The following is a 26,874-nucleotide window of genomic DNA, read 5'->3' as shown; positions in this document are numbered from 1 at the left end:
CATGGGTGTTTAGTCTCTTGAGCTCTTACCTCCTGGAGATAACCACTTTTTATAGTTTAGTGGATTAGAATAAAGAAATGAACAAAAATGAGTAATTCTTTCTTTTTAGATTAAGGTAATAACTGCTATCTTGGAATCATTTCATCTACAATCTTTTCCAACTAAATGCCTGACAAGTCAGATGGTTTGTTTAGATTTTATTTTTTATCTTTAGGGAGATTATACGAAGAAAAGCTGTTCTGGCATTATATAAATTCTATCTCATTGCTCCTAATCAAGTACAGCATATTCACATTAAGTTTCGGAAAGCACTTTGTGACAGAGATGTTGGGGTCATGGCTGCTTCTTTGCACATATACTTTAGGATGATTAAGGTAAGTTGGAAATTTCAGGAGATACTGAGCAGTTGCTATTAGAAAAAGGAAGTTATGAAAAAAAATGTTAATTATGGAATTAAAAGGAAACTCAGATTTTTCAGTAAAATGCTGAATTAACATTTCAGGTTTTTATTACTGACTTTTTAATAGTAATTTTTGCAAGTTGTTTGATAGCATGAGTTGTAGGCACATTACAGAGTTAGTCTCTTTTTTAAATGACTAAGTTTTTTAAGTTACTAAAGACACATGGAAAAATGGTAGCTATAGGAGGTGATTGAAATATCCATATTTGTTGTTTTTCAAGCAGTGACTTTCTTTTAAATTAAATAATTTATATATCAGAGAGAGAGAGAGCACGAGCAGGGGGAGGGACAGAGGGAGAAGAAGTAGACTCCTCGCTGGGCGCGGAGCCCACTTGGGGCCTGTTGTGTGGGGCCAGATTCTTGGACTCCTAGATTGTGACCTGAACTGAAGTCAGACACTTAACCAACTGAGCCACCCAGGTGCCCGAAGCAGTCACTTTTTTTCATACAACTTCATGAGATGTATAATGAGCTTCTAGAAATAAGGAGAGCCAGTGGGGGTTGTGCAAGGTATATAGACTACAGTGTTGACTCCTTACATTGATACTGTGTCAGATGTTAAAGGAATGTTGAATGGTATGGTAAACTTTTCTAAATGGTGATATAGATTTATACTAATTCAGCCCCAGTCTATTGCCTGAAAACCTTTATATGTTTTATGTATATGTGAGAGACTCGATGACTATTATAAAACAAAATGGCATATTTATTGAATTCAGTTTACAATGACAGAATTGAAGTTGTGTTCATTTTTACGCATTGTGCTCCAAAATAGATTGGTATAAGATAGATATTTGATGTTAAATCTTATTTTCCTCTAATGTTTACTAAACGTTGAAAGAGCTATTATTTCCCTTCCAAAAAGGTGTCCTTGATAATGAGATTAAAAACTACAATGAAGAAGCTGATGTTTACTTTGAGGAATGTGTATGTAATTTCCCCAGTTCAAGAGATTAGTCAGATAGATAATCAAAGCACACTCATTCAGAAACACAGGTATGTTTAAATACTGTAGGATTAATTAATTTTTAAAAGGCAGATGCACTGATTCTGGGAGGTTTGAATGTTTAAGTAGACTTGACTGCTATGTGCTCTTCCACCCAGAACACAGATCGTTTACATGAGAAGTCTTTTGCAAACAAAGTTCAGAGACTGCAAACAGGCCTTGATCTTCATCAAAAGTAGAAATAATGCCCCTTATCAGTGTGCCTTTCATTCCCCTTTTTTATTTAATTGCTGATATTGGCTAGTAAAATTTCTATATAAGATATAATTATAAGAAATTATGAAATGTGATTAAGACTGTGTGTGGGTACAGGTAGCTATTGGTGGAAGTTTTTTGGGGAATGATTCAACTTTGGATCAGGTAGGAGCAGTTTCATCAAGGAGGAAATCTAATTAGATTAGAGTACTGTTTCATTAAATGTGCACCTGAAATTTCTAAGTGAACATATAGATATAATCTAAGTTAGATTCTGTATGGCATTTCAGCCAGGTCTATTTTATATTTGATAAGACATTAACAGAACATTTTTTGTTTTGTTTTTTGGATATAGGAGAATTCATCTGGATATAAAGACTTGACGGGGAGTTTTGTAACAATACTGAAGCAAGTAGTTGGAGGAAAGCTCCCAGTAGATTTCAATTACCACAGTGTGCCAGCACCATGGTTACAAATCCAGCTTTTGCGAATACTAGGACTTCTAGGAAAAGATGATCAAAGGTAAACTGTTCTAAGTAAACTTGATACCTTGATAGCCTGTCATCTAGAAGTTTCATAAATCAGATTCTCCCAATGTTTAATAAACCACTGTAGGAAGGACATAACAGGTTGCTAGGATAGGGTAATCCTGGCTCTCTGCTTATCTAAATCCTGCTCATAGAGAAAGGGACCTCTGAGGCTCCATATCTTTCATGAAGCCTTCTTAATCATTCTAGTTTAGGGATTGGGTAACTTTCTGGGCCAGAAAGTTTTAGACAATAGGGCCAGACAATAAATATTTTAAGCTTTGTGGGTGTATGTTGTCTCTTGCAGCCATTCAAGCCTGCTATTGTATAACTCAAAAGGACAATCCATAAATGAATGAACATTGCTGTGTTCCAAAAAAATTTATGGATGTTAAGCCTGAATTTCATATAATCTTTATGTATTGTGAAATATTCTTTTGATCTTTTTCCCCCAATCATCTAAAAATTTGAAAACCATACAAAAACAAACATCCAGCCAGGATAGGCCTGCAGACTTTAGTTTGCTGACTCTTGCTGTGGTTGGATGTGAGTGCTTCATTTTAATTCATTTGTCTAAGTTACTCTTTTTTTTTTTTAAATATAATTTTTACGGGTGTCTTTTCAATGATATATATTTTGTGTAACTTTTTATTTTGCCATAGTTTTCAAACTTACAGAAAAGTTCCAAGAACAGTACAAGAAGCTTCCTTAAACCCTTTTCCTAGAGACATCAGTTATTTGCATTTGTGTTATTATTCTTTCTCACTCTCTATATATTTGTGTGTGTGCGACATATTTTAAAATTTTTTTCCTGAACTGTTCAAGAGCAAGCCCAACTAAATTTTAGTTCCCTTGAGAGCAAGGACCATGGCTTGAGTCCTTAATGTGTTTCCTCTTAAGAAAATATTTGCAAAAATAATTTTGCTAATCGGTGTTTTGACTTTATGAGAGATGGTTCTTCTCTGTGCATTTGGGTACCTTCTAATTCTTTAGCCTGTCTTTAGGAAGGGATTGTCTTCTAGGCTCTTGCTCCTCCTAGTGCCTTGTCGGTGTCATGTCAGTTTGCATTTCCCTGGAGCTCCTAATGAGAGCCAATTGGACTGTATCACTCCTGGTATTGCTAAGTTACTTTTTCTGTGTTTCTGAATCTCAATTCCTGATGAAACCTAAGTGAAAAAACTGGAGGTGATGGGAGTAGATATGCACATTACAAATGTTTGTCCTAATTTTATTTTATATAATCCAGCCTCTCCTATTGTGTGGCTCTAGTTGGAGTTCACTGGAATTCTGTTTTAAAATCATGAATTTCATGGTAATGCAACCAGACCTTACTGGTCTAAAAAGATCTAGTGACTTTGGAGGCATTTAGTGAATTTACTAAATTCATTAACTCATTATTTTTCTTACTTCCTTTATGGATGAATTTAGGGAATATGTACAAAGTTACAAAGCATATGTACAAAGAGAGTGCTTACCTCCAGAGAGCTCAGTTGAATAGAATTAGGCTCAATGAAATGAATAAAGAGGGGAACTCTTATGATGTTGTGGAACATTAGAATATTTTCTCCTTTTTTGTCCCAACTCTGACATTTTCTGTTAACACAAATCTTGTATTTCTTAAACCATGCTTAGCTCAGTGTGGCAAGTAAAAATGTTATTTTATAACAGGATTCCAGTATATTTAATTGAAAGAGCTAATTTACTGGAAAAGTCTTTTTATATTTATATTCTTTTGTCTGTTTGAATATTTTCTTGTGTTTTATAGCATTCTTTGTCTTAGGGTATTAATGTTGCTTGATCATGTCTGCAGATGTTTCCACATTTTCATGTGGTTAATTATGACTCTTATGCCAGACATTGGCTTTTAAAATATAGAAGACTAGACTGTAATCTAGGTGTAGTATTACCAAATTTGGGATTGGGGGGAGGGTTGTAATGTCTGCTTTGTGGTTACTGTCTGGAAAAAGTGCTTACACAATAAAATGAGGGATTTTAGAATATGGTTCTGGATTCCCACTGGGTAGTTAGACTTTAGTCAAGACAGAATAAAAGCACATGCACTTCAGATTAAATTTTATAACTGTATATTTGGAAAAGAGAAATTTTCTGAAAAAGGTGTAACATACATCACAAGTTATTTGTGTCGCCTCACATTATTTTGATCTCTTTGTTTTTTTTACAGTGTAGTTTCTCTGCAAGACTACTCTGTGTATTGTATGTGATGTAGTTTTTTTTTTCTGTTATTGCTTTTTGAATCTGAAACAGAAATGCCAGTTGAGAAGCCATAGTTTCACACTGACCTCTTGCAGAAGACTTTTCTAGGTTGGGAGGCAGAGTGCTCTACAAAGCACTGCATTTTCTTATAGTATCTACCTCAGCCCAGTTACTGTAACTGTAATCAGTAACCACAAAGATACAGGAATGATAGAAACCCATTTCATAAGATGTGATCTCTTCATATTTAATGTAAATGAAAGTTGAAATTTTTTTTCCAGAGAACCTGGTGCTATTCAAAGAAAGACTAGTGTTTGAATATTTTTTAAAGACTATGTGGTTACCATCGGAATAATCTGGATGTGTGACATTTTACAGTAGTAATTTGAAACAGGTAGCATATTTTACTATAAATAAAATTATAAAGATATTCAAACAGAAGCCTGATTTATAGACTAGGTACAGGTAGAGGAAAGAGTTGATTGACTTTAGATATCTCTCCATTGACTAGTTAGCTTTGATAAAGCAGGGAATTAAACTCATGAAAAAGAACAAATGGTATCTTAAAGAAGTGAAGTTCTATTAAGTTCATAAAATGAATTTCTTTCACTTCTTTTCTGTAGATCCTCAGTTTTAAAGAGAGAGAAGTTTGAAAAACTGTTTTATTGAGTTATAATACTATAATTCTACTGCAAATAAAATATCTTTTAAACAGGACAAGTGAATTAATGTATGATGTTCTTGATGAATCCTTACGAAGAGCCGAGTTAAATCACAATGTCACATATGGTAGGTAACATATGTAAATGCTACTCTAATGATTAACAGTGTTTTCCGGGAGTGTAACAAAATGTGTGTTAGAATACTATAAATTCCAAAAGAATTGTATATGTTAATTTTTAAAATGATTCTTTGGGTTATTATTTTTCAGTGCAAGCATTAGATAACTAACAAATAATTTGAAATTATGGCATTGTTTAAAATGTTGACCTAAATTCATTATTAAAGTTATCTCTCTCTTTTCTAATTATTTCATTTTTTAAGATAAATTGTTTTTATATTGAAAGTATTCACTAAACATCTAATTGACTATAAGCATAACCCAGTAGGTCTGTTCCATACTTAGGAAGACAGTTCTCAAATAAATCAGTCAACTGGTCTTCAAATATTGCTTAAATTTCTGTTTTTTGTCAGAAAAAAAAAGTGCAAAGTGCTTAGAATACAGTTGTGAATAAAATAGTATTATCATTGACCTCACAGACCAGATGGAAAAGGACAGGTGATATAAATGTTACAAAGGAGAATTATAGGGTGCTGTAGCAGCCAGCTGTAAGTGAGAGGAGGAACAGGAAGATTTTTCTGGAAAAATGGTATTTAAGAAGTCAACTGAAGGAAGAGAAGGGTATAGACAAAGACGTATAACATATATACATATGTAATAATATTTATATATGTGTTGTATACAGTTTTATAAAGTAATCTAATAATATGAGATGAGCAATTTGGGGGTGAAGAACTTAGGAACGTAACCAAAAAACTTCCACTCTTAATAGCCAGAGGGAGGAACTTTAGTTCTTTATTGATTACTTTGAAAAAGCTCAGTAAAGAAATTGGGGTATTTGGAAGTATTCAGAAGCAAAATAAAGCAGTTTAAATTTTGCATGCTCTGGAGAAGACCAGTAAAGAGACATTGAGAGAGTAACTCAATTGAGAAGTCATTTCTTAATCTAGTAAAATCTAGTAAAATACTGTGAAGTAGGGGCGGAAGACCATTACTTGTTCTTCAAGACAGTGGTAAACTGTGGATCTTTAAAGACAATGATTGTAGAAACATAGGATTGACTAGGGGGCAGAAATTGCATTAGTTTAACTGTAAGAAAAGTGCTTGACAAAGATGGAGTAGGAATAAGGAGAAAGGATTGCAGTATAAGACTAGTACAGGGATGATAATGCACATAAGGAATTGAGATGGTAAATTTTGAAGGATAGATTTATGTTTTGCACATATAAATGGTAATTAACACAATAAAAGTGGTTTATTCATTTTTCAACCAGCATTTATTGAAGGCTTACAGAACAAAAACTTGATCTGTAAACCAGGTACAGATTGAGGAAAGAGTTGATTTATTTCTCCATGCTGAGTCTGGGAGATTAAAGGAAAAGGAGATAGATACAGTCCCCACCCTTAGGAGTGTATAGCATAATGATCAGTTGGTATTATCTAGGATCCTGCTATGTAATGAGAAGAGTCAGGCCAGAGGTAAGGATGAACCTTGCTGGCACAGGTAGTTTGGCTAGGAACTGTCAGAAGCTCTAGAAAAGTGCCAGTCTTTGCAGGCAGCCAAGTTAAAATGTTTTGCTTGAGATATAATTAGCATGTAGGGTAAGAGTTTAAAAGGATCTACTTTTCTTTTTCTTACAGAAGGCTTTTTTTTTTTTTTTTGGTAATTGACATTTCAGCTTTAATTTTATTTTCTTAAATAGGTAATATATGCACATGGTTCAAAATTCAAAAGGTACACAAAGGTATACAGTGAACAGTAAGTGTTCCTTTGACCCTTACCACTCACCACCCAATTCCCCTTTTTGGATCTAGCCATTGTTACCCATTCCTTTGGTTTGGAGAATGCTGTATACCTGAGGGAATATTTTTAAATGTTCTCCACTAGGGCACCTTTCCTTTATTAAGTTTCTGGGACCAAAACCAACAGTTTGTTTCTTTGTAGGCTGTCAGTCCAGTGTTCACCTTACCATGGAAACCTTATAGTTTCTTTTATTTATTTCCTTTATTAATCTTTCCATTGTTAGTCTCCCTCCCTTTTTGTATTGATATGGTTTATAACTTACAGTGATTTTATCAATGGTAGACTGTTCTTTAGTAGTGCTAACATAAAAATTTTTTTGCTTAAGGATGTGAATTTTAAATTATGAACTTCATAAGAGAAGAAACTGTGTCTATCCCAGGATCTGGTACTACATTAATCAATGAGTAATATATTTTATTGGATTAAAGGAGAAGAAGATTACTTTTTATCAGTTATCTGATTGAATTTTAGTCTTTATACTTTCTAAACCATATTTTTATGACAGTTCCGTTATTATAACTTACCTTACTGTTAAATTAAGATATAAGTCACATCAAAGACATTTATTGACTACTGTTATGTACCAGGCATTGTACAAAGTGATATAGAGCATATGAGGAAGTGTAAAATACAATCTTTGCCTTCAAGGAATTTACAATATAATGGAAGAAATAGCTTATTTATGAAAGCCTAATACCAGTATAAGGTAGAATGCTATGTGGTGGGGGGTGGTGCAGGGAATAACCAGAGGTGGTAGAGATCACTGTGGGCCTGAGAACACACATAAGGATTTATTGATGTAATGGGGCCCTGAAAGGTAGGTAGGATTCAGATAGCCAGAAGGGAGATTTAGGGGGTCTAGGCAGAGGGAACATGAGAGAGGGTGCAAAAGTGGGGATGTGTAAAACTGTTTCAGAGAATAAATATTGACTTACCAGCAGCCTGCATGGACAGTTCATAGTGGGAGCAGTGGAATGGCCATATTGCAGAGGTCCTCTCAGGGGAACCAGATGAGTTTGGACTTTCTACTGTATACATCCAGAGATACGGGAGTTTGGTAGGCAAGGTACTGATGAGAGTAACATTTTTAGTAAGCTATTTAGTAAATTGGGAGAATTATATAAAATGGAGTACAAGGAACAGATCATCAAAAGTAGATAGACGTGCATTTCCCTGTTTTTCCCAGTTAGTGCGTATTATTTGTAAATTTAACATATGACTCTGAAAGATGGAGAAATGAAGGTGGACTGGTTAGAGACCTTGGGATGCAAGAAACAGTACCACAGTGAGACCCTGGATTTTCTTTTTGCCTCATAGTCCCGAGACTGGGTACTGGAGAGCCAGCATCCCGGAAATTCTGACAGGCACAGACAAAAATGCCCCAATAAAAAAGCCTGCTGTCTAGCCAAAGGAAAGATAAGAAAAAGGCAAAATAGCAAGATAGAAAACTTTTAGACAGTGGCCTTGCATTCCAGCCAAGCATCACAAAGAACAAATTGTGTTATGGCAGAAAAAACTAAGTGGGAAGCCAGGAATTCCACCACACCAGGTGTAACCAGCTTCCCAACCCTCCCCTGAACTTGTGGTGGAGAAGCCTGAGAGAAGAGCCAGAATTTCATCTGTGCCAGGTGTTGCCAGGTGCAACCCTCCCTTGCATTGTCAGCGGAGATGATGTGGGGAGCCTGGATTTAGCATAGTTAGAAATAGGGGGTTAACGAAGTACCTGTCCTCTCTTTGCTGGGGTGGTGTTAGAAGAAGCCTGGTAGAGAGTTGGAGTCTTCATCACTGGTCAGGCATGCTCAGGCCACTGTCAGTGGTGGCCATGTACTTAGGAAGTAATGCCCCTTCCTTTCCCAGGCAAGATAGTATCAGCAGATGTTCCTGTCCCCCATCACCTTGTCCAGAACAAGGAACCCTTGCTTCTCCAAGTGTCAAAGGAGGCAGAGTGGAGAACCTGGGCTTTCCACCCCATTGGTGGTACCCACATCTCCCTGCCAGAGTGGGGTCAGTAGATAGAGACTTACTTCATATGAAAGTAGAGTCTAGTCTGAAGGATATGGTATCAGTGGAACTTTGAATTTTTTGCGTAATCCAGCCCAAAATAACCTATGTTTTTAAAATTAGAGTATCATAAATGTTAGAATGTTATTAATTTTTAACTTGGTAATCTTGATATTTGGTTTGGATCTGGGTTGCTCTGGAAGAGAAAACAAAACTTTGCATTGTGTTTTTATGTTTAGAAATCCTCAGAAGCACTTTTTTGAAACCACTATAGAGGGGAGCCAGGAGGGTGGCTGCTATTTCATTTTACGGACTTATACTCAGGTTTTTGTGGAGTTGTGGAATAGAGGAATTTAGCTCCAGTAGAAAAATAATCTAAAGGCCTGTTAAAATTTTTTTCAGCTCATTTATGCCTAAGTTGACTAATAAATGCAATTTTCTAACTATTAATTTTACATGTATCAGCTTTCCAGAAGTTTTATAAGCATCTAAATAAGTTTAGATTTTAGGTGAGTAATGAGAAGTTTTTGTAGAACACAATCTGATAGCAGCAGAGTTTTGAATGGCAGGAATCTGTAAAGGAAACCATGTCAGTTACAATAGAAAATGGAGCATCATTATTATTTTCAAAGATTTTTATTTACTTATTTGAGAAAGAGCGAGAGTGCTTGAGTGGAGAAAATAGGCTTTCCACTGAGCAGGGAGCCTGATGCGGGACTCAGTTCCAGGACTGAGGGATCATGACCTGACCTGAAGGCGGATGCTTAACTGACTAAGCCACCCAGGTGCACCAGCGAAGCATTATTATTATTATTATTATTATTATTGCAAAGCATTATTTTTTTAAAGATTTTATTTATTTATTTGACAGAGAGAGAGAGAGAGAGATCACAAAGGCGGAGAGGCAGGCAGAGAGAGGGGAGGCAGGCTCCCTACTGAGCAGAGAGCCTGATGCGGGGCTGAATCCCAGGACCCTGAGATCATGATCCGAGCCAAAGACAGAGGCTCAACACACTGAGTCATCTAAGCACCCCCACAAAGCATTATTTTTAATCTTACTTAGGACTGGCTGGTTAGTTCAGGGTTTGGTAAACTTTTTCTAAAAAGGGGCCAGATAGTAAATATTTTAGGCTTTGTATGTAACATAGGTTTCTGTCATAAATTCTCCTTTTTTTGTTTTTTTTTACGACTTTAATTTTTAACATTTATTTATTTATTTATTAAAAAAGATTTTATTTATTTATTTGACAGAGATCACAAGTAGGCAGAGAGGCAGGCAGAGAGAGAGAGAGAGAGAGGGAAGCAGGCTCCCTGCTGAGCAGGGAGCCCAATGCAGGACTCGATCCCAGGACCCTGAGATCATGACCTGAGCTGAAGGCAGCGGCTGAACCCACTGAGCCACCCAGGTGCCCTATTTTTATTTTTTTAAAGATTTTTGTTTTAGAGAAAGAGAATACGAGCAGGAGGGAGGAGTGAGGAGCAGAGTGGGAGGAAAGGGAGGGAGAAAGAATCTCAAGTCAACTCTCCACTTAGTGGGGAGCTCAGCGTGGGGCTCAGTCTCAAGACCCTGAGATCATGACCTGAGCCAAAACAAAGAGTCAGATGCCCAACTGACTGAGTCACAGTCAGGACTGAGCCCCTTTTTCACAATGTTTAAAAAATGTAGCTGTATACCTGAAACTAATATAAGTTATATGTTGATTGTATCTTAGTTAAAAAAAATGTGAAAATCAGTCTACAGGCTTGCAAAAGTAGGCCAGTGGCTGGGTTTAGTATTGGTTTATCCACTCCTGCCTTAGTTGGTTAGTCACTTGACCAAGCCTCTCTTTGTTTAGTTCACTAAGTCATAATGTCTACTCTTTCCATAGCACAGAGTGAGGACATTTTACAGCACAACATCTGAATATACAGAGTATCTATTTGGTTGATTTTTAAAAATTTTTAAAAAGATTTTATTTATTTTGAGAGAGCACAAGTAGACAGAGTGGCAGGCTGAGGGAGAGGGAGAAGCAGGCTCCCCGCTGAGCAGGGAGCCTGATGAGGGGCCTCAGTCCCAGGACCTGGGATCAAGAACTAAGCTGAAGGCAGCTGCTTAACTGACTGAGCCACCCACGCACCCCTCTTTTTAGGTTAAATTAACTTACTTTGTAGGTTTTCCTTTAAAGTCCTTTCCCTTCTTAAAGAGAACTTTATACTTCTGGTTTCTTTTCTCTCTTTCTTTCTCTGTAGAAGGGGTTCATATAAAGCTTTTTATGCAGAATTTAGATTTGAATCAATTGATGGGTAACTTAGCAGTATAAAACATAGCTAGTTGAATATTCAAGATCTGTCTTGTACACACAAAAAGTATCCGATTGTTTTGTTTTAGGCTTTTGGAACTAGAGAAGAAATGATGCTATCAAGGACACTTGGATATGCTTCAGCTTGTAGTAGAACTGTTGAGTTTGCTGAGTCTGTGTGTCACTTCTCATTACTGTGATTCCACAGCACATGCAGGATGTAATGATACTTCACTGCTTCTCTACTGTGGCGAACCTCCAGCTCCTTGACTTAGGCTCTTCAAAAGAGCTTGAAAAACATTTTAGTGTCTACTTTGATCATCTGTGATATTTATCAGATGTTTAACTACGTTAGAAAATCAAATTTGAACACTACCAAGATGTTCAGTTGATGGTTCGAGGTTCTTTGAGGTTGCCTTTAAAGAATTGACATGAGGATTTTTATGAAGTGGTCCTACTTTGAAGCAAATGCTAGAACATTCCAAAATAATTATATTAAAATAAACTCTATATATTGTTTCTTTGTGTGAGTGGTAGAAACTGCCTGAGAACAAATTATTTTAAAACATTGAAGGAGTGTTGGAAATATATGTTTATATAGAAACAATGAATATATTACCTATGTGTCCATTAGAATGTGAGCTCCCTAAGGGCAGGGGTGTTTGTCTTTTTTCCATGGCTGTGTCCATCCTATTACAACAATGCCTGGCACATAGGAGGTGTTCAGTAAATAATTGTTGCATGAATGAATTCATCATTTTTACCTATTAATAGGTAATTCTCTTTAGAGTGTGCTGTGGTAGCATAATCCTAATAACTGTGTAAGCCTGAAAACAACAAAGTTCCTATCTTTGAAAATTTTTTATAAGTAAGATTTTTTACTAAAACTGACCTTTTAATTCGTTTGTTTTGCTGTGAGTTCTATACAAGTATGTTCTTTTACTATGCCTTAACATGATCCCTGATATTTTATATTTTCTTTCTCTAGCTATTCTGTTTGAATGTGTACATACAGTTTATTCTATTTATCCTAAATCAGAATTACTTGAGAAGGCTGCCAAGTGCATTGGAAAATTTGTTCTGTCACCTAAAATAAATCTCAAATATTTAGGTAAGATGATTAGATAATTTTTTTATAAAAAAGGTTTTACTTATTTATTAGAGAGAGAGAATACGCACGCACACACGCATGCATCAAAGGGGAGGCGGAGGGGCACCTGGGTGGCTCAGTGGGTTAAGCCGCTGCCTTCAGCTCAGGTCATGATCTCAGGGACCTGGGATCGAGTCCCGCAATGGGCTCTCTGCTCAGCGGGGAGCCTGCTTCCTCCTCTCTCTCTGCCTGCCTCTCTGCCTACTTGTGATCTCTCTCTGTCAAATAAATAAATAAAATCTTTAAAAAAAAAGGGGGGGAGGCGGAAAGCAGAGGGAGAGAGAATCTCAAGCAGACTCCCTGCTGAGGGTAGAGCCTGACACAGGGCTTGATCTCATGACCCTAAGATCATGACTCAACCACCCAGGTGCACCAAGATGATTAAATAATTTTGACAGAAATTACAAAGAGGGCTCTTGAAATTTGTTGGGTATTTGTTTCCAGTCAATTGTATAATGTAATCTTTGTTTCTAGGACTGAAGGCTCTTACCTATGTTATCCAACAGGATCCCACTCTGGCTCTTCAGCACCAGATGACAATAATTGAGTGCTTAGACCATCCAGATCCCATTATTAAAAGAGAGGTAAACTGGTATTTGAATAGTGTATGCAAAGTGTTAGAATTTTTAAACTTTTTTTTGGTATTATGGAGAGAATAAAGTAGTGGGCAGTGTGTGTGTGTATGTTTGAGTGTGTGTGGTGTATTTTAACTTTTGAGTATATTTTATTCTAAAATTTAAGGACCTTTTCTAAAAAGTCCTTTTGTCATGACGTAGCCTCACAAATGGATTTAAACTATGAGCTGGAGGAATTAGGTCCAGTTACCTGTATGGCTTCATTAATATCTTTTTGGTCCAAAACTAAATTCTATTTCCAGATCTTTCTGTTAATATAATTTAAGGTGTAATTTATGGCTATTAATATTTTTTCATATTCTCCTTAATATCAGTAAAGTGGGCTAATGAATTCTCTATTAAATATGTAGGACTATTGAGAAAATTAATAAAGATACCCCAAAATTATTTGAACTGCTTGGAAGGAAAGGTGTATAATTTACTTAATTTGTTTCAACTTTTTCCTTTTGTAAGCTAGCTTCATTGTCCACTTAAGTGTCTGTATAAGTATTTCTGTTAATATTCATTAGAGAAATCAGTTTGTACCTTCATTTAAAATGGTTATGTGGTACCTATGAGTGTTTATTTTTATTTTTGATTTTAAAAATAATTTATTGAACATCTAAATTACTTAAGTGAGTTAAAAAAGTTTATTGAAAGAACACTATTTCATTAAGCAATGGCAATTTTAAAATACAAGATTATACATTCTGAATTTTAAAAGATGCTGTTTCTGAAAAAAATATTTCTGAGAAAATGTCATATATATATATATATATATATATTTGTTTTGAGAGAGAGAGAGCAGAGAGGGAGGGACAGAGGGAGAGGGAGAGACTCTTAAGCAGGCTCCACTCTTAGCATGGAGTCTGAGGTGAGGCTTGATCTCATGACCCTGAGATCATTACCTGAGCTGAAATCCAGAGCTGGATGCTTAAATGACTGAGCCACCCAGTTGCTCCATATTTTTTCTTTTTGAATTCATGTTTTTAATCATCTGAAAATTGTTATCTACCTCAAATGAATCTGGGAAGTTTACAGATATACTGATTTCTATGTGTAGGCATCATAGAAAAGTGATAAGGCACCAAAGGACAGTAACTAATAATTATATGGCTCTTCCACTTTGAACAGGTATAGAGCATGCATTTTCTTTGTGTGATTGGCTACTAAGTTGAGCAGAGTTGACTTAGGTACAGTTTTCTTATTGCTATATTTAATTTGGAGTCTCTTATTTAAAAATGAGAGTCCAAGGGAAAATATAATGATCATGTCTGATCTGTTTAAAATGGTCAAGTCTGATCTGTTTTTCTATTACCTGTAGTGAGAAAAGTAGTTTGAATCCTTTGGGGAAGATACTAAGTATCAGTGGTGTCCCAAGATGGTATTGCAGTACTGTCTTTGAATGCCACTGTCACATTTAACCTCTATAAGTAATTGCATACCAGGAACGTTGGTCCCTGGGTATGGAGGGACCTGTTGCTTTGGACTGGGATTCCCTTTTACTTGGTTTTATTACTTACCTTTCTTACAGGGAGAAAGAAGGAGGTAACATAAAAATATCATATCCCATGCAGTCTTGGAAATGCTAAATTGCATGGTCTTAGAGTAGGAAATAAATGGGGTGTAAATTATCTAAAAATATATAATACATAGTTTAGAATCTATAGGGAGCATGTCTGAGACAGCTAGATAAATTGAAAACTAACGATAGGGGGACCTGTGTTTTTGCAGATTTTAAATGGAGTCAAAATTTAACTGAAACAGTTATCTTTTGTACTTGAAATCCTGGCTATAAAGATTGAAAAATTGAAAAGAGCCCTAATGAACAAGTCTGACAAGTGAGATATGTAGACGTTCCCTTGCAGCTAATGTTGTTGATCCTAAAATACCAGTAAATAATACTTTCTCAGGACTGCCCTTGGTCTCATATTGATTTCTGGGAATTACAGGATTTTTAGAACCTTAATGTAGGGTCTTAGAAAGCCCAGCCAAATGGGAGCTTACTGTGGTACTGGTCTTCCATCATCTTGCTTGAAGAAGCAAGAGGTATATTCCTGAGCACTGAGATGGTGGCTATAATAAGTTTTTCCTTGCTGCCTGAGATTCTGAACATAGGCCTTGCTGAGGCTTTGAAGCACTTGAGCCACCAACCCTTGTCCATTAGAGGCCATTTGCCCTTGGCTGACAAACCTGCTCAAGGGCTGTTTTCTTTCTTTCTTTCTTTTTTTTTTTTTTTTAAAGATTTTTTCTTTATTCATTTGACAGAGAGAGATCACAAGTAGGCAGAGAGGCAGGCAGAGAGAGAGAGGAGGAAGCAGGCTTCCCGCTGAACAGAGAGCCCGATGCGGAACTCGATCCCAGGACCCTGAGATCATGACCTGAGCCCAAGGCAGCAGCCTAACCCACTGAGCCACCCAGGCGCCCAAGGGCTGTTTTCAATTGAATAGTTTGGAAAATAGTTTGCAAGACTGGATTTTTATGTTTGTTTTATGTGTGTATATATGCATGCACATACAGGCAAAAGTAATACAAGTTTAAGAAGTAAGCCTTTAAATTTTTAAAAAAATTATGTAGTAGTAGTAGCCTCTTATGTAGTAGTAGTCAGATTATACCTATTGAGATCAGTAGAAGCCTTTTAGACTTTGCAATTGATTATGATTAATTTTTTTGAGACAAAAAAATGACAATTTTTTTTCTATCTTTAAGTTCTGTTTCAGTTAAAATGTGCATTTCTTCAGCACCTACTAACCGACTGCCCAGCTGACCTGTGCAAAAGTGGGAAAATCAACTGTATTATAAACCTATATAGTGCTGTATTTATTGGAGTTATCATGCATAGTTTTGTAATACTGTTTTTATTTCTCTTTCTTAAATAGACTTTGGAACTTCTTTACAGAATTACTAATGCACAGAATGTAATAGTGATTGTCCAGAAAATGCTTGAATATTTACATCAGAGCAAAGAAGAATATATTATTGTCAATTTGGTTGGCAAAATAGCTGAGCTTGCTGAGAAATATCCTTTGTTTGGACCATGAGTCATGGATACCTTTAGAAAGGGAGAAGCAGACTCTCTGCTGAGCAGGGAGTATGTTGTGGGACTCAGTCCCAGGACCCTGGGATCATGACTTGAGCCAAAGCCAGATGCTTAACTAACTAAGCCACTCAGGAGTCCCAGTGCCTCCTTATCTTTGACTTTACTTCATACTTAGTTTCTTTTCTGGTAAAAGTTCTTGTTTTACAGAGAGGCCTTGAGAGTAGGGCTCAACATTTAAAATTTATCCTTTCCACTGTTGTTTATACTGGAAATTGTTGTGATAAGGTGTTTGGGAACTCCACATGTCACTCTTCTTCACATTTTGTTTTTAAAAGTCAGTGTAACTTTGTAGGTCACAAGGAGATTCCATTCTTTTTAAGATGTCTGCTTTTTAAATCTAAGAGTAAATGTGCAGTGTTAATCCAGGTGTCTTGGAAATTGCTTAAGTATAGTTTTTTCCTAGCCAGTGCTGTAGCTCTGGCCAGCAGAATGATAGAATTTTAGAACTGAAGCAGAACAGATTAGAGAAGATGTTAAACAGCTTGTTCTGGTAGACATGCCACATTTAGCCTCTTTGAAGTGTGTATCGTTTTCCATTATTTGTCCTTAGTCAGTTGGAACATTTCTTTAAATTATTTCACACTTATTCATTGGATATTTAGTTACATACAAGGAACAGTGCTAGATGAAGCAACATGAACTTAGTTTATTAAGCTTATTAAATAAGTTTTTACTGAGCATCTATTTTGCATTAAACTGGAGTATAGAACAATTTATTGGCAGAGGTTAGGAGCAAAAATGACAAGGTAGGATGGGTTGGGGATTATTCTTTAAAAGGTTGGTGCAAAGATAATTTTAATACATGGCACTTGGAAGTGTACTTGTTCTTAACACTGTGGACACATATGCTCCTGATAATGCATGGTTTATTCAGACAATGAATGCTGTGTTTTCAGTGGGAGGAGATGTCATGCATCCTGATATTCCCAATAACTTTATGAGACTGCTCGCAGAAGGTTAGTAAATTACTGCATTCTGTAAAATAGAGATCCAAAAATTAAATGTTTTGTTATGGAGTCCTTAGAGAATTTAGTGGAATTTAAAATGATGTATCAATTTCTTTGTAGGTTTTGATGATGAAACAGAAGATCAGCAATTAAGGCTTTATGCAGTTCAGTCTTATCTCACTTTACTAGATGTGGAAAATGTGTTTTATCCACAGAAATTTCTTCAAGTTATGAGTTGGGTGAGCAAAGTACATTAGATCATAAGTATTTATAACATTTTTTATAATACCAAATACTAACAGTTTATTTCCTTCAGAAGTCATTCAGTTCTACTCTGCTGACTCTAGCTGTCAGTTTTCTTTCCCAATGGCTAGTTTCTGTCACTTAACCATCTAGCTGTCTGTTCATTCTCCCTGCCATCTCTCTTGTCTGATCTTTTAAGTGTAGGTATTTGGTTAGCCATCTGTGTCTACAATACGTTTGTTGTGTTTTCTGTGCAAATCTGTGTTAGAATATGTGAACACTGTGTGTCTGTTATATTTGTTTTCTGTTGCTGTGTGTTCCCACAAACTTACTGCTTAAAACAGCTGGGTGTTCTGCTTAAAGACTCTCAGGGTTGCAGTCAGGGTTTTGGCTGGGGCTACTGTCTCATCTGAATCTTGACTGGTGAGGGATCCCCTCCCAAGCTCATGTGGTTGTTGGAAGAAATCAGATTCTTGCAGCTGTAGAACTGAGTATTTGAGGTTCAGATTGTTGACTGTAGGCTACTCTTAGCTCCCAGAACTGCGTTTATGTTCTTGCATGTGGACCTCCTGACGTGCCTCCTGGCTTCATCAAGGCCAGCAAAGGAGATCATCTCTTTGTAGGATGAAGGTCACATGTATATAATATAATCATAGGTAATTGCACACATACCATCACCTCTGTGTCTTTTTTGTGTGCATATGGGTGAGTTTCATTAGGGGGAGATTTGTGAAGTACAACTACTAGATCATAGGCTGTACATATTTTAATATTTTATACTTTGGCCAAATGTTAGCTTGTTAACTTAAACTTTACCCAAACCTTTATTTAAGAATTTTTTTCTCAACTGCAGGAACATTGAAAGACTACTATAATAAGTGCCTCTATACTTTTCATCTGTATTCCCAGTTAATTTTTTTTAAAGATTTTATTTATTTATTTGACAGACAGACAGAGATTTGACAGACAGGCAGAGAGGCAGGCAGAGAGAGAGAGGAGGAAACAGGCTCCCCGCTGAGCAGAGAGCCCGATGCGGGGCTCGATCCCAGGACCCTGGGATCACGACCTGAGCCGAAGGCAGAGGCTTTAACCCACTGAGCCACCCAGGCGCCCCCCAGTTAATATTTTTTAACCACCTTTGCTTTACTGTATCTCTATCTATATGTAGCTCTACCTATATACAGTTTGTTTTGCTGAGCCATTTACAATAGAGTTGCAGATATCATGACACTTCTTAAAAAATTCACTGTAAGTCTTTAAGAATGACATTGTCCTGTCATAGAACAATTATTACATTGGTAATAAGAAATATAACATTAATCCATTAATATCACTTACTGTGAAGTCCATTTTCACATTTATCCATTTGTCCAAAAAAGGTCTGTTATGATTGTTTTTCTACTACTCCCAATCCTGGATCCAGTCAGGGTTCACAAATTGCCTTTGGTTATCTTTTTGGCCTCTTTTATTTTATATTGATTCTCAGTTTCCTTTTGTTTTCATGATACTGATTTTTTTGGATGAATGCTGTTGACTTATAGACTACCCAGCATTCTGAATTTGGCTCATTATTTCTGGTTTGGTTAAACATTTTTAGCAAGAATACTACAATAACAATATTTTGTACTTTCCACTGCATCATCAGGATGTGTTTGGTATCAATTCCTCTAGTCATTAGTGATTTTAAGTTTAATTGTTTGGTTAAGATGATGACCTTTATTTAGATCTCTCCATTGTAAAGATGCCCTTTCTCTTGGTAATTTGTAATTAATCTGTAGGTGATTCTATGTGGCTGTTCATGAACATCTTTTCCTCAACTGTCTTTCACCAGTGGTTTTAGTATTGGTAATCCTTGCCTAAATGGTTATTGTATTGGCAGCTGTTTCTTTTTTTTCCTCCATGTCACTCCATATATTTATAGTGCTTTTATTTCTTTCTATAACGTACAGATTCTGTACAAATTTTGTTGGATTTATACTTAAGCATTTCACTTTCTTTAGAGCAGTAGTAAATAAGTTGTATTTTTAATTTTGGTTCCCACATGTCTGTTCCTAGTTTATTCAAGTACAATAGATTTTTGTATTTTGATCTTGTCTTTGCAATCTTTGCAACCTTGCTGAACTCACTAATCTAGGGTGTGTGTGTGTGTGTGTGTGTGTGTATAGATTTCTTGTAGATTCCTTGTTAAGAATTCTTACATCTTGGGGCACCTGAGTGGCGCAGTGGGTTAAGCCTCTGCCTTCAGCTTGGGTCATGGTCCTGGGGTCCTGGGATCGAGCCCCGCATCAGGCTCTCTGCTTGGTGGGGAACCTGCTTCCTCCTCTCTATCTGCCTGCCTCTCTGCCTACTTGTGATCTCTGTCTGTCAAATAAATAAAAAAAATCTTCAAAAATAAAAAAAAGAATTCTTACATCTCTGTTCATGAGATTTTTTTTTTTCTACTCTGTTGTTACAGTTTTGGTCTGAAGGAAGGAATGTTCTTTCCTCTTCCATGATCTGGAAAAATTGTATAGAAGAGTGTTGTTTAATTTTTAAGTGTTTGGAAAAGTTCCTGTTATTGATTTCTAGTTTGATGCCATTGTTTTCAGAGAAAATACTTGGTGAATTCGGTTGTGTTAAGTTTGTTGAGGTTTGTTTTATGGCCCAAGATATATCTTACTATATGTTCTGTGGATGCTTGAAAAGAATGGGTATTCTGCCATTGTTGGATGGCATGTCCAATAAATGTTGATTAGATTTTTTTGGTGATGGTATTGTGACACAGGTGTTGAGATCTCTACTATGTGGCCTTCACTGACATTGTGAAGGGGTTGTCTAGCTATGGCTGAGCATGGCGAAAGTCCTGACTCTCCTCTAGGCTTCTCCTGACCCTACCCTGGCAGAGGTAGGGTGGGGTCCCTCTTATACTTGGGTAGAGGTGAAGTGACTTCATATGTGGTCTTCATGGACACTGTGGAGGAGTGGGCCTCTCTACAGTTGTTGGGGATGAAAGTCCTGGTTCTCCACTGGGACTTCTCAGTCACTACCCTTGTATGGGAATGGGGGTGCCTCTTACAGCTTAGTAGGGTGGAAGTTTTGGCTCTCTACTCTGCCTGTGCTGGTGTGGGTGGGTCTGTGGTTCTTTTCTGTGTAGTGCTTGGCTGGAGTAGAAGAGTTATTGTCTTAAAGTTTTCTGGCCTCCTGGCTCTTTCGCTAGAGGGCAGGCTTTACTTCCGGCCAGTTTGTCTGCACCCATTGGTGTTTCCAGGTTGCTGGCTTGCTGGTACCCAATCTGGGGTGTATGAAGCAGCAGATAATCCACTGTACTGTCCCAGCATCCTTAGCAGTCAGCCTTCTTTTCTCCACCTATTGGTGTCTTTTTATGTGTGCTTTATACATAACATCAAGGGTTTTTAGGTATACTTATTGGGAAGAATAGGGAAAAATGCACCTACTCCATCTTCCCATTAACTTTTGAACTGGAATTTAGATTACTAGCTTTTCTAGAGCTATCTTCCATCTTATTAAACCACACAAAAAATTATCTTGCTACTTTAAAGATTGAACTTACTTAGTTCTATTTATTTTTCCTCCTGTTCATTTTACTAGCTATAAATTTTTCCTTGCCTGTCACCTTACCTCACTGTTTTGTTTTGTTTTGTTTTGTTTTTACCTGCTGATGCCAATGTTACCCAAAGACATGAAAATATTCCATAAGTAGCACTTAGGAAAGATCTCACACTCCATGAATTAGCAGTTGTTTTTTTTTAAGATTTTATTTATTTGACAGAGAAAGAGGTCACAGGTAGGCAGAGAGGCAGGCAGAGAGAGAGCAGTAAGCAGGCTCCCTGCTGAGCAGAGAGGCTGATGTGGGGCTCAGTCCTAGGACCCTGAGACCATGACCTGAGCCATGGCAGAGGCTTAACCCACTGAGATACCCAGGTGCCCTGAATTATCAGTTATTAATGATTCTTAGGTCAGTAGGATTACATCTAAATAAGTTAGATGTAAGAAAAAACATATGTAACATAGATCAGTGTTCCTCAGAGTTTCTTCTTTGGATCATCTGCATCAGAATCAGCTGATGCTGGTTCAAAATGTATATTGTAGATCCCCAAGACAGACCTATTAACTCAGAATATCTGGGGGTAGAACCTAGAAATCTGTATGTTTATGAAACACCTCAGATGACTCTCATGCATATTAGCATGTGAGAACCCCTGGTTTAAATGTTTATTGCAAAATAACTAACAGAGTGTGGACAGGCATATAAAAAGTAATAACCAAACCTGAAAATCAGAAGAAAGTGAACTTATAAAGGTGGGCTGCTTTATATATTGTTAATGATAAAGATGTGGAAAACCTTTTTGTATGGAGTTCCAATTATTACATAATTTTGAACCTAAAATGTATAGTTTTATCCTTATCCAATAATTTGCTATGACAGTATGTTTAATCTAGAATAAGTTGACTCCAGCAGTAGCTACTTTGTTCGGATTTCTGAGTACAATTTGCTGCGTAACTTGATACTTCTATATAAACATCTGTTTGTTTTACTCATAGGTCTTAGGGGAGTATTACTACCTCTTAGATAAGGACACACCAGAGGAAGTTCTAACCAAGCTCTACAAGTTACTTATAAGTGACTCAGTTTCTTCAGAAACAAAAGCCTGGTTAATTGCTGCTGTTACCAAGTTGACATCCCAAGCACATTCTTCCAACATAGTTGAGAGATTAATCCAGGAATTCACTGTATCTCTGGATACTTGTATGAGACAGCATGCATTCGAGTTAAAACATTTATGTGAGAATGTGGAACTTATGAAGACCTTGCTTCCAGTTGATAAGAGCTGTGAAGACATGGTGGTAAGGCATCTGTATTTTAGTTTTGTAAAAATCACGTTGTCTATAACAGGTTAATTCTTCCATTTGTGATATATCTGGGATCTATCAGAATATAGTTTCTGTAACATTGACGATTAAGGTCGGAGTTTTTCTCACATTAGTATGAGAGAGAATTTGAGAGCTGCAGGTCAGTAGTGATCCCGACTAGTCAGGAATAGAGGAGTATCTCTTCTGGAGAACTGCAATGAAGGCATTTATATCCTGTGACCATCTCTTTTAACATATGGTAATTCAAGAATTAAAAATTTTTAGTCTCTCTTTAATTTCTCTAATATGTCATTTAATTATTACTTTGTTTTCTTTGAGAATGTAAAAAATAGTTCTCTGTTGCATTTTGTCCCCCTGGTGTCTTAACTTCTTTCCCATCTTAGAACCTGATTATCCACCTTTCCTTTTCCCGCCTTTCAGCCAGTACTCTTTTTAACCTAATGAGCTCAGTTATTACTCACCCTGAGTGCATACCGGTCTCTCCCCCAGACTGGCATAAATTAGGAAATTTCCAAAAGGAAATCAGATTTGTACAAATTTTTATTTGTCAAATATAGTTGAGAAAGAGGATAGGAGAGGTAGCCTTCCCACTAATTCTGACTCAGATTTTCATGACTTGTATTCATTTTGAACCTTTGTCCATTGGTTCTTTCAAACAGCTCCTAAAAGCAGAGGCCTTGCTTTCATGTTTGGTAGGCATTCCAGAGACATTCATTGGAATGGTGAATAAATATGCTACATACAGTAGTAAACTAGGAAGTAACCTATTTCCTCTTTCCCTCCAGTAGAAGATGATGATGATGACATAGCTTCATTTTGTAAGAATCTTATTGAAACTAAACCTTTCTTGGGGTTCTGGGTGGCTCAGTCGTTAAGCATCTGCCTTCGGCTCAGGCCATCATGGGTCTTGGGATCGAGCCCCACATTGGGCTCCCTGCTCAATGGGAAGTCTGCTTCTCCCTCTCCCACTCCCCTTCCTTGTGTTCCTGCTCTTGCTGTCTCTCTCTGTCAAATAAATTATATCTTAAAAAAAAAAAAAAGAAAGAAACTAAACCTTTCCAGATTCAGAGTTTGATGTGCCACTTAACTGTTTGAGATTCCCCTGCTCTTCTAATTACCTGAGCTATTAGTGTATACCCGGCTAAACCAGAAGCAAACCTGTGGCTTCTGAAGCCACCACTGTCATAGCCTTTTGTGTAGATTTCACTCTTCACTCACTTTTTCTTTTCTTCTTTTCCCCTTACTCTTCTTTATCTCATTTCTTTTCACTTAATCATTCTCTCATACCTTTCTATTCCTGCTGAAATTAAGTAATTTTCCATAGATTTGTGAAAAAACATTTTCAGGTAGAAGAGAATAGGATGGTTAAATCAAAGGCACTGTGGGAGTCTGAATAGTGGCCTCCCCACAGTGTACACCCCTTAATCCCTGGAACTTTACATGGTAACAAGGACTTTGTAGATGTGATTAAGTTAAGGATTTTGTGATGAGGAGATTATCTTGAGTTGTCCAGAAGGCAATGATCACAAGACATAAAGGTGAGGAAAGAGTCAGAGAGGAGAAAGCCAACCAACAATAGAAGCAGAGATCAGAGTGATGTGGCCGCAAGCCAAGGAATAGTGGTGCCTTCAGAAACTGAAAGGGATAAGGAACTTACTCTTCCTTGGAGTCTTCAAAAGGAGCTAGCCTTGCTCACACCTTATTTTTAGCCCACAGCACAAACTAATACAGACCCTGTAGCTCCTGGTGTAGGTGTCTTCTCTAGTAGGTTACAATTCTCATGAGGGTGGGAACTGTCTTTATCTCAGTCATATGATGCTGTAACGTATTGGTTGCAGTTTATTCTGCAGGGCACTGAAATTGATCACAATTGCAGAAGACTTACATTGTTAACATTCTTAGCTAACTGATTTGAATATAGATGTTTTAGAAAGCTAGAGAGCGTGGTGGCACTTTCAGAATTGAAGTTCAGTTTTACATTTAAAAATTATTTTTAGGACACATGGATTAAAATTATGTGAGTGTACAGTGTACTGTTTAGAGTATATGTTTTTAATTTTTAATTTTTGCTTCATGCTAATACAGGTAGATGCTTCTTTATCTTTTCTGGATGGTTTTGTGGCTGAAGAACTTAGTCAGGGGGCAGCACCTTACAAACCTCACCACCAACGGCAGGAGGAAAAGTTTTCTCAAGAAAAAGGTAAGTTTTCATGGGTCTGTAACAAGCTTAATTGCAGGGACATCATTTTTTTTTTTAAAGATTTTATTTATTTATTTGACACAGAGAGAGAGAGAGATAGACCACAAGTAGGCAGAGAGGCAGGCAGAGAGAGAGGGAGAAGCAGGCTCCCCACTGAGCAGAGAACCCCATGTGGGGCTTGATTTCAGGACCCTGAGATCATGACCTGAGCTGAAGGCAGAGAGGCTTAACTCACTGAGCCACCCAGGTGCCCAAGGACATGATTTTTTTTTAATGCAATTGATATTATAGCCTTGTAATATAAATAACTGAGAATGTTTTTATCATCTCTCTTTAAATCTGCTTGTGACTTGTTTACCCTGATTAGGTATTTGGATACCCAGAAAAAAGCAGTTAGCCCAGAGATAGTCCCAAAGTCATAGGCTCCATATACATAAGTGCCTAAGGAAACCATTCCGGAATTTTGAAAGAACTCAAAGGTGGAATTATCATGTTGGGTCACTGTGCTAAAGGGAGGGCTCATAGTTATTTACGTGAGCATATCTATAGAAAAATTTGAAAAAACAAATCTGGTTACCATGGACTAGTGAGTTTCATTTTCGTTCTGAGCAGCTTATATAAACTGTTTAAGAATGCTTCCTCGAACAAAATGTCTGATCAGTGAAGTTAGAAACAGCTAAGAAAAGAAAGAATAACTTTACATTTTAGAAATATAGCCTGTCAGGGAAAGATTTCTGTCATGATTTTGGTAAAAAGGAGATTATTCAGATGTTTGGATGGTGGATGGGAAGCATGCATATAAATAACGAGAGACTGCTGAATATTATCTTTGTAGGAGTTCAGAGTGGTAATAGTGAGAAGGTGAGTGCTGAAAGCTCTTCATCTCCACCTTCATCATCTAATGATTTTGTTGAGTACTTTCCAGGCTCTGTGGTAGGCATTTGAGTACAACTAACTGGTTGATCTTAAAATGACACCAAAAAAGTATAAGTTGCAATTCAGCCATCTACTTCCTTCTTCTGACTCTTTCTGCATACTGTTATTTTCTTCTTGCTCCCCACATGCACATGAACTCTTACATGTCTAGTTAACTTTAAAAAAAATCTTATGCTCTTCTAGTCATTCACCTCTGTAATGATCTTGGTAAGGTTTTACTGAAGAATGAAAATAATGTGGCTTGAAGTTCATTCTCAGCCTCGATCCTTTCCAGGCTTTCCGTAAATGACAGTGCTTAATTCTGTTGTCTCAGGTTAGGAATTTTACCTGACTGTCTCCAGATGTTGTCCCCTTCTGTGTCTAGTTTTGTTTTTTCCTCCCCACTCTTAAACTCTACCTCTGATTTTGAATTCTTTTTGCTCAATCTTTACTTGAGCTTTGGCTTAAATTGTTTTTACTCATGCATAGGAAACATTTCTTGAGCTCTTCACTGCTATTTTGTTAATGCAGAGGCTTGATAATAGTTACGGATGCTATTAAAAAGAGGTCAAAATGGGATAGGAAGTTAAACTACATGATTGAAAAGCTTAAAATGGGAGGATTTTCTAGTTGAAAAGGACCTTGTAAGGATTTAGAGAATTGATTTCTTTTTTAAAAAATTGTGTTCAGTTAGCCAACATAGAGTACATCATTAGTGTTTGATGTAGTATTCAGTGATTCATTAGTTGTGTATAACACCCAGTGCTCATCAGCACACGTGCCCTCCTTAGTACCCATCACCCCACCCCCTGCTCCCTTCTGTATCCCTCAGGATGGTTCCTGGAGCCCAGAGTCTTGTGGTTTGTTTCCCTTTCTGACTCCTTCCCATTCAGTTTTCCGTCCCTTCCCCTGTGGTCCTCTGCACTATTCCTTATATTTCACATATGAGTGAAATGATATGATAATTGTCTATTTAGAGAAGTGATTTTGAAATATGATTATGAATCAGAATCACGGAGTTTTTAAAAAATGATACAGATTTTTGAGCCTTACTCCTGTATCTTTTGTTTCTGAACCTTGGAAAGCTTGGCTGTATGTGGGAGATTCTACAAAGTCAGCTTGATCCTGGTTATCAAATCAGCATTTGGAAACTGCTGATTTAACAAGCCCAAATCCTTCACTTTACAGACAGAGAAGTTAAGGTCTAGTTCATGTACCCAGTTAATACCTTATGTACATCAAGAACTCAGTTCTTCTGGTTATTAATTAGCCTATCATTTTTTTTTCTACTGCACGTTGATATCTCTTCTGTATCATTCTTTTAGATATAGAATTTATTTTTTCTATCCTAAACTAGTTTATTTAGTTATCTTTGGATTAGGTATTGTTTCCTTTGGAAGAGACAGTATAATAGAATACTTGAGAGTGGAGCTCTAGAACCAGGGTATCTGATTTCTTATCTGGCTCTATCATTTTTCCTATTTTTGTAATCTTTGGTAAGTTCATGGTAAATCCTGCCACAGTTTCTCTTTTGTAAAATGAAGATAACAGAGAAGTTCACATTTA

General features: G+C 36.8%; 1 protein-coding gene across 2 annotated transcripts in view; it reads left to right on the top strand.

Moving 5' to 3' along the window:
* The window catches only part of AP4E1 (adaptor related protein complex 4 subunit epsilon 1), a 60,206-nt gene that overhangs the window by 13,245 nt on the left and 20,087 nt on the right, over positions 1-26,874 (top strand). The window contains exons 6-15 of one of the 2 annotated variants that reach the window (XM_044229680.1): positions 215-374; positions 2,017-2,183; positions 5,118-5,191; positions 12,256-12,378; positions 12,892-13,001; positions 15,911-16,050; positions 16,975-17,087; positions 17,199-17,317; positions 21,864-22,166; positions 24,279-24,393. In XM_044229680.1, coding sequence (XP_044085615.1) covers positions 215-374; positions 2,017-2,183; positions 5,118-5,191; positions 12,256-12,378; positions 12,892-13,001; positions 15,911-16,050; positions 16,975-17,087; positions 17,199-17,317; positions 21,864-22,166; positions 24,279-24,393 — 1,424 coding nt within the window. The remainder of the gene's footprint in view (positions 1-214; positions 375-2,016; positions 2,184-5,117; positions 5,192-12,255; positions 12,379-12,891; positions 13,002-15,910; positions 16,051-16,974; positions 17,088-17,198; positions 17,318-21,863; positions 22,167-24,278; positions 24,394-26,874) is intronic. The other variant, XM_044229681.1, reaches the window with a different exon arrangement.

The sequence above is a fragment of the Neovison vison genome, chromosome 13 (genome assembly GCF_020171115.1).
Source record: "Neovison vison isolate M4711 chromosome 13, ASM_NN_V1, whole genome shotgun sequence".
NCBI classification, from domain to species: Eukaryota; Metazoa; Chordata; class Mammalia; order Carnivora; family Mustelidae; genus Neogale; species Neogale vison.
The sequence above is the reverse complement of the archived record's forward strand: the minus strand, read 5'-3'. Positions and strand labels throughout refer to the sequence as shown.